This window comes from Nothoprocta perdicaria, unplaced genomic scaffold (assembly GCF_003342845.1).
Source record: "Nothoprocta perdicaria isolate Ctin4 unplaced genomic scaffold, notPer1 scaffold_309, whole genome shotgun sequence".
Classification (NCBI taxonomy): domain Eukaryota; kingdom Metazoa; phylum Chordata; class Aves; order Tinamiformes; family Tinamidae; genus Nothoprocta; species Nothoprocta perdicaria.
The window spans coordinates 90,310-98,773 of record NW_020455543.1 but is presented as its reverse complement, the minus strand read 5'-3'; the positions used below and the strand labels follow the sequence as shown (position 1 = coordinate 98,773).

The window sequence follows — 8,464 nt, the reverse complement described above, 5'->3', positions numbered from 1 at the left end:
GTTCATTGTCAGGTTTTACTCCAAACTRCAAGAATTTGCTGGGCTAAAATTGTTCTGTGCAGTCCCCTAGCTGTGTAGTCTAACCTAAGGGAACTAGGTAAGGGTGAGAAAATTACCTTCCTGGTGAGGTGAAGCTTTAATTAATGCTTATGAAGTTACTTTAGGGATTTTTGATGAAGTCTCACAGGTAATAAATATGTGATGTAATCTTACCGTCTGCCTGCCTGCAGGAACTGTCCATTATTTTGAGTCTTTTAGCGTCAAATTTGGTTCTGCATTTTCTGTTTTGTAGTAACAGCAGAAATGAGACTACAGTTAATGGAAACTCTTTAAAAGGGATTTTWAAAATCCTCCCTTTTTATAGATTATGATGCTCTGTGCCATTAGAGGATCACTGACTTTTTTTAATATTTCTTGGGTAGGGAGATAYGTGTTTGTCCAGCTGTGTGTGAAGATGTTGGCTTGTGATAGAGCAGGAGCCAGTGATAAAGTTTAGTCTCAAACATTCTGGTAATTTTGGAAAGTGAACAAACTTTATGTTGCAAACTTGTTTTAATTTTTACCTTTTTATATTTTATCTTTCCTCTTTTGTGTTATGTAATTGATTTTTTATATCAACATGGAATTAGAAAAATAATAAAACTTTATAAAAACATGTATGCGCTCTGATAAAAAAGGCAACATCTGTAGTCYGCAGTGAGTAGAGCAGTGCAGGAGGAGGGTGCACAAGGATGCATAACCAAGGAGGAGTTGAGCTGTTCTCCAGGAGCAACCTCCTTGAGTTTGAAAGCATCCAGGTGCTATTCAAGGTGATAAACTGTCTCCTCCTTTACGTGGAAGGAGTTGACACCTTTTCTGTTAGTTCCTAGAGGCTTCCATGGGGGATGGAGAGTGCGGAGTGGGTATTTTTTAAGAGAGGAAAAATCACCGTTCTCAGCGGAAGGGGAAATCTGTCCACRGAGGCAGCGCCTCCTTATGTCTCTGGACCACAAAAAGAGACTGGTTTGTGTAGGTGAAGGTTGTGGCCCCTTTGCTATGGACGTCCATGGTGTTGTGAGAAACGTGCCTGCCCTGTGGCTGAGGGAAAAAAGCCTTTTTGGAGAGGGCAGGAACGCGGGAGCTGAGCGAGGGGCCRGTGCCAGGAGCGTTGCGGCGGGCAGCAGCACTGCGGCCTCTGTCAGCACGGATGCCAAGACGCCTAAATTCACTTTATTAGACGAAGAAAAGATCCCTTCCTTATTGAATTTTCAGAAGTCAGTGTCTGCGAGTGGTGAGAGTGACCAGGAAGGGTAGCTGGTTTCTGCCCAGCCTTTGCCACAGCCCCATGGATGAACCATGATAGTCTTGGAATAGCCTGAGGGAAGGAGAATGTCTGGCAGGATACAGGGAGATTTCAGCAGGGGAATTGGCCACCAGAATAGACAGAGGTGACAATGGAGGACGGGGGGGAAATGGGGAGGTTTTAACTATGCCTCAAGAATTTGGGTCAGTGGAAGAAAAGGCAAAAATAGCTTGTGACRGGGAAGAGAGAAGCCGTGGCAGAGAAGACAGAGCGACATAAGTGGAACACTTGGAAGTGACAGGGCTGCATGGGGACCTTTGTAGAAGGTTGTTTCGTGTTCTGCTTTCCAATTGCRTACCTGTTAGCCTGCTTGTTTAAGGGCCTCATAAAGCATGGTAGATGCATATCTGAAAGGCAACATATATAAGTTAGGATGTAATTAATGTCTATGAAAAGGAATGTTCTTAYTTAGTTACAGCAGGGAACTGCTCTTCAGCTCTTCCACTGGCTCTCAGGGACTGGAAGAAGGAACATTAATTCCCATTTTATCCCAGAGGAATAGGATGGCTCTGTTAACAGCTGAAACATGCTTGGGGACAAGTCAGCTATCTGCATTTATTTCACTTTTAACCAAAATTTTGACTCAGTACAGATTTAATTACCATCTCTCTTTTTTTTTTTCCAGTTACCATTTCTTCAACTGCAGAAAAAGGTAATTTCTTTTTTAAGATTTAAATAATTTTGTTGTATACTAATATAAGTAATGTATTCCTTTATGTGTAAGGTCTGTATAGTGAATATATTGGCACTAAGAAATCAGGTCAATATTGTGGGTCCCAGTCTGTTGAATGTCTAGGACCACAAGCTTGAGATAGTGACAAGACCTGTGWGTAATGTAACCATAATTTAGGTGTGCAGGTATTTTTAAATAGGTTAAGTCTTAATGTTTAAATAGCACCTTCTAAGAAGAGGAAAAAGGGAACACAAAAAGAACTGCAGCAGATCAATAAGACCATTTTATGTTTATTCGTCAAGGGATGTTGAATAGTGTTCTTACCACCTTCTGGCRTCTTCCAACTTGGAACCACTTTAGAAGAGTTGTGGTTCTACTGCTTGCTGTTTTTCAGAGTTTCCCAAATTCTGTAAAACTCCATTCTTCAGCTTTGATTATAACTGTGCATAGCCACAATAATTTCAAACGTGACCACACATTATCATTCTGAGTGTCCAGATGAAGTGGGTTATAGCCCTGCATTGACAAATTCTACTTAAGTCTTACTATTGCTTTTGGCAGATATATGAACTAGAGAGTACTACTTATTGAAGTATAAATTGACTAAAGAAATTCCAGAATTCTTGATCTTCACTTCTTTGTTGTGAACAAAAACTAGATTAATGGATGGCATCGTTCCATTCCGGTTCAAATTTTATTTCCATAAAGCTCTGGCTTTTTTTTTGACAGAAACACAGAAAGACCAATAGGACTTCTGTGTGAAAGTTTAATTTATGGTGGGTGGACTTGAGTCATTGTCTCCTACTATTTTATAAGCATAAGTTTGCAGTTCCACCATCCACATGATAACTTACTGTTACTGTCCTTAGAGTATGAAGCCATTGATGAGACATTGTCACCTCTCACATAAAGAGTGAGGAATTTGGAGGTAACCCTCCAGTTTACTTCCCAATAAGAACATCCAGGAAAAGCAGAAGAGGAGGAACCTTGAGAGAATCTCTTCTTGTAATGAAAACAAGATCCATGCCTCTGTTAAGGAAGCCTTTCCAAACAATGCCCTTGGCACAGTGTAGCCAGATCCCTGGCTTTAATTTGGATGCAGTGCCCATTTCACGGAAGCAGGCTCTCTTGGATCTGCTGGAAAAGAAAAACGCTTGATTGATTAATGAGACTGATGGTATCTTTGAAACCTGACTGTTCAGCTTTTAACAGCAATCACTCACATGCTGGTACCCCGGGTCTAAAGAAAGCCACTGGAACCCTTCAGATGTAGTTCTTTGCCACAGAGGTTGATCTAAAAATGAGATTCTTTGTGTTCACTTTTCTGGAGTGTAGTGGTGGTTGGTTTTTTGGTCTCTCACTAAACATTGAAGTTTTTTCTTACTTTTCAGAAGTATCTGACTGTCATACTCAACATATATGTCTGACAGCACTTACCTAACTATCTCCTTTGTTCTTGTTTCACAGCTTTTAAGCGGGAGGGGAAATTATCTTAATAGGGAAGTCCTCAGAACCAACATAATCTTTGACATAGTTATGGAGTTTATCAATAACTCACCTTGAGGAATAGCAGTTATCACATTTGGTATTTTAGGGGTTGTTTTTTATTTATTTGTTTGATTGATTATTTTAAGTATGCCCTCCTGTAGACCCACAGAAGTTTAATGTAATTTAATCTTAGCAGATGATTCATAATGTAATAATTTCATCCTTATCAGAGAGAAGTTCCTATCTTTTGTTCTTTTCAGATATACTCACCCAACTTTTACTTGTGTTTTATTGCAGCTGTCTACCTTGTGGTTTTTCATCTGTCATTTTTCATGTTTGTATGGTCCTACTGGAAGACAATTTTCACATCTCCTGCATCCCCCACCAAGGAGGTAAATCTGACATTAGAAAAATGTCCCTCCCTTTTTTTTTTTCCCCTTTTTAAATAGCTGAGCTGTTCTCAGTGGTGAAACCTGTTTGYAGTGCTGCTGCATGATTCACCTTCGTGTTCTTATTATCTAAAATAGTGCAGCATGACAGCAAAYCATGAATGAAAGTCATCAAATTGCTCTTAAAACATTGTATCCTATGTTGTAGTGACAGTATCGTATATGAAATRTGTGTTTAATTCATCACAAGTTTGACATGCACATATATGTGCTAATGAGATAAAAATGTGAAAGTATTTCAGGGGTTATAGCACTTTGCTATGCAGTAATTTGTATACCACTCACATTTTTTAAAACCAATAAATCAAATACAATGACAACATTTTTGTATTTCCATTGTAGGCAATTTTTACCTCTTAGGGGAAAGAGAATTAGTAACACAGTGAAAACTCATACTTTGGAGCACTGAAGTGCTTAGAAGTAAATCGAGTTCTGTGACAACTGAGAAGGGAGTATATAAAAGGACTTTATGTAATGACAAAAGAATGGATGATAACTGTAACAAATTTTGTTTTCAAAGAGAATAGTGTTAATTGCAGTGACCCCAGAATGTGCTATCTGATCTGTTTTCTCTAGTGGTGTATATACGGATTAAGTAGTGGCACCAAATTAAAAAATACATATATCCTGGAGTTTCATAAAGCTTTTAAATTAGCTAACTGAGGTTTAGGTTGCTCTGTGGGGTTTGCACATTCATTGTATTTTTGGCTAGAGTGACTTTCAGTGCTAATGACTTAGCCTTAAGCATTTCTGCAAGGAAGTAAAAGCATGTTTCTGCAGTGCCTAACTACTACTTAGGTATTTTTATCTTAGAAAGCTACAGAATATAAGTTGAAAAAATACCATTCTACTCTTTAGCTAAGCAAAAAGGATAGTACTGAATAGTTAAACCTGAAAATTYAGAGGAGTTTTTCTCCAGGGTGATTTGTCTGGCTTTATGATTTATCTACAGAACCRTCTCAGAAAGTGTTTAACAGGTTGGCCAACTAAAATGTGACTGCAGTTGTGTTACTCCAAATCTTGTAAAGCTATGTAAATTTAGGCTGCTGGTAGAGCTGACGTCTAATAATGTTTTCTGCCTACTTGGAATCTTTAAYAATGGAATCCTTCTTCATACAATACCTGTACTGTAGTTAATGTTGTGGCAATATTGCCATATTCAATGCACGAAAGGGATGATTTGGGCATATGGGACACGATAAATATTTCCTATTCTAAGTGTGYGGGAGGAATCAGATCTAATATGTACATCTATAGCTACCTAAAAAAAATAGCCCTCAGAAAACACTTTTCTTTCCCCGCCGTTCATGTTCTAGTAAATAACTTAGGCTGGTTTTGTTTCAAAACAAAATCTGGCTTCAGAATTTCCCCATTGTACCAGAGTGTTAATGTATATATTTTTAGTTATTTAAATTAGGTATTCTTTCGAAACAAATAGCATCCTGTGATCTTACTACTGAACTAAAAAAAGATGCTGCAGCTGTTGTTGTCCTAGTGTAATCCCTGTGCATTTGTCATAAGGAAGAACAATCAACATTATGCAAGATCCAAAAAGGAAGGAAACAAAGGGACTCATTCTGTTTTCAATAAGAACTACTGGAACCTCTTTGGAAATGGTTAGCTATGTGGTAATAGACAACTCTGGATGTTTTTGAACATACATATCCTGCCATTGTCCAAAGAGGCTGCAGTCTTGTGTGCCTATTGATTTCTGAAATTAGAACAGAAACATAGCTTTGGGAAACTGAAATCCTCATCCAGGATTTTTGGAGTCATGTTTCTGAACAAATGCAAAAAAGTTAATCCTTGTGACCTACTTTCTATTCTGTATGTTAATAGTTTGCCATAGAAATGACTTCTAGAAGTAGTATTTCCTGTCTGATGCATCTTCTAATTGATTATGGGTCATGGGACAGGCATTTGGCCACCTAGCAGGMTCCCAGGAGGCAATAAGGGAAAGGCATTTGCTCTGCTGTTAGCTGGCATAATGTTTTGTATGTCTTAAATTTTTAATGCGAGAATCTCTAGTTTTCATAGAAGAGTAAGCCTCTAGCCGAGAGATGGATATAAATACCCTTGCTGATGACCTCAAAAAATAAATCTCAAGTTGAGCATTTTAGTAGATTGAGTCTAATTTCTGATGATTTGAAAGGGTTTTGGGGGCATAGAAGACAGAGTTTTGGTCACAGAAGGCCTTGAACTGCCCTGTGGTTGGACGCAGTCATTTCCAGGTGGCTCTTGAATGGAYTAAAACAGCCCCCCATGCACCACAACGTTGGCTCAGAGGAGCACGTGATCCCTCTGCCAAAACTGAACGTGAACATAYTGTAAACTTCACCTCCTGCCCCTGTAAAAAACAAACCCAAGAAAGTTGCATTTGCACCTATATCCATTATAAACTCCACCCCTTATCTTCACTGACTAGACTATTAGATTTGACTCTGAATATTATTCAGGCCTTGTGCCTTGAATATTCACTGTGCTTTAGCATACATCCCAGTGATTAAGGCTGTATGAGCAGCAAGTACCATCACCACCGGAGGCACCTGTAGGTTTGTAACATACCCACAAAGGGTGGTGAAGACTTGATGGAGTGGGAGCATTTCCTTATTAAAGGAGAGACTGGAACACGCTCTGCACCTTCTGACTGCATTAAGTGAGCTCTCATCTTTCCCTTGCAATTCCTTTCAGTCCCACTTAATCATATCCTCCCCCTCCTTTTTTCAGCRACATCCTTAATGTTGTGTAGGACGRGGACAAGTCAAAATTTCACTCCTCCTTGATACCTTCTTTCAAGGCTGACCATACTGCTGGATTCYACATCATTTTCAGCCCTGTTGCTTATCTCACACCGTTTCCCCCAGTACTGAATTTACGCACAGCATAGACTTTTAAGGACTGCTCTGGGTACTGAGAAGGAAAGAAGGCCATTAAGCCAGCACTTAGGGAAACACCCTTCCTTCGCCCTTCCCTGGGCTCAGCTTCCCCTTCCCCATCTCCACTGCTCTTCATTTTACCCAATGTTTTGCTCCCTGCCCTCAGTGAGGCGACAGGCRCTGCCCCTGCCCTGGCAGTGCTCCACATGGCCACATTCCCCTTCTCTCTCACGTCCCCTGCCCTGCCCTCTCCATTTCCCAGCAGTTATGGCTTAAATATATTTGACAAGAGCCACTCTGTGCTCCTCTGGCTGAAGYTCTGGCACACGGTGGGTTGTTTCCCTCAGTTGTGGAGCTGGGGGAACAGGCTGTGACAGGGCAGCGCGTGACCTCATCCCACAGCCCTGCAATCCCAGCCCTGCCAGGAATGCCCAGCAGAAGAGGCCACGTTTCATACCCCACCCTTAAATGGCTGAGCAGGCATATGTATATATTATATATGTACATATGTAGTGTGTATGTATGTATATATGCAATGCGCTTATCTAGATTCCCTGGAACATAAGTGACTTATTTGCTTTCTAGATTAGGAAATAACATGGCACAACCAGAGCAGTGTGCTACTGCTTCCTCTTTCCCTGTAAACAGGGTCTTTGTTGGTGCTTGCCGACCAACTAGAATCCAGGAGAGGAAAAAGTACAGGATGAGAGGAAAATCCACATGAGCTAATGATATAGATGCTCTTGATAGGAAAATATGGTCATATTAAACCACATTAAGCCATTTTTTTTGTTCCARTTGCAGACGCAGCATTTTCTGCTCACCAGCATGAATACTTTGTCTATGTGTGCTTATAAAAAGGGCTCTTGTAGTCCTTGCTGGAAGTTCAGAGTTTAAAAGTGCTCCAGAACAGAAAATAGCAGAGAAATAGTGAGTTCAGTGTGTGATGACACCATTCCATAGGTAGTCATCTGTACACTTGTTCTTTTGTGGAGCTTAATGGTAAAGCTTTTAATTTCAGTGGATAAAATATTAGTATTTCAGAAATAAGAAAAAAATCTCTCTGGCTTAGTCTGTTGAAGCTTTACTTTTCAGCTTAAACAGGAATGCTTCTTGTGCTTAATGCAGGATTGTAACTCTCCCTGAAATTCCACAGGTTTTGTTGAAGCTGCTCTCAGTACCGCTAACAGATTTTAAAGCCAGTTTTGACTACTACTAATTAAAATTTCAGTTAAACACATTCAACTTCTGTGCTGTGAAAAGTTGCTCTTTACCCTGCACCCCCTTCTTTCTCTGGCTTGTAGCCTTTTTAAAGTCAGCAGGATAGCAGGTAAGAGAACTTCAGTGTCTTACAGCAACAAAGGACGCTTGTGCATTCCTCCGGCTCACAGATCATTTAGATTTTACACTCATGGTGATTTCAAGGAAGGTTTGCGCCTTCTTAACGTCCTCCTGAATCTCTGACTTTTGCGTTGCAAAAAGAAACTTAAGAGATGATAAGTAAGAGAGGATGATTCTCTGTGAGACATCACTAGTGTACGTTAAAGATACCATCATGTCCTTTCCAGTTGTGTTTTTGAGGATCTCCCGAAACTTAGTAGCATTCAGTCTTTCTTCTTTTTTTTTTTTTTTTTTT

The 8,464-nt window shown here is 39.9% G+C and overlaps 1 protein-coding gene across 3 annotated transcripts in view; it reads left to right on the top strand.

The window, feature by feature from the left end:
* Positions 1-1,969: 1,969 nt before the first annotated feature.
* ZDHHC20 (zinc finger DHHC-type containing 20) overlaps positions 1,970-8,464 on the top strand; it is a 27,148-nt gene continuing 20,653 nt past the window's right edge. For all 3 annotated transcript variants that reach the window (XM_026042580.1, XM_026042579.1, XM_026042578.1), the window contains exons 1-2: positions 1,970-1,994; positions 3,801-3,895. In XM_026042580.1, the coding sequence (XP_025898365.1) occupies positions 3,836-3,895 (60 nt within the window). In that variant the 5' untranslated portion in view covers positions 1,970-1,994; positions 3,801-3,835. The remainder of the gene's footprint in view (positions 1,995-3,800; positions 3,896-8,464) is intronic.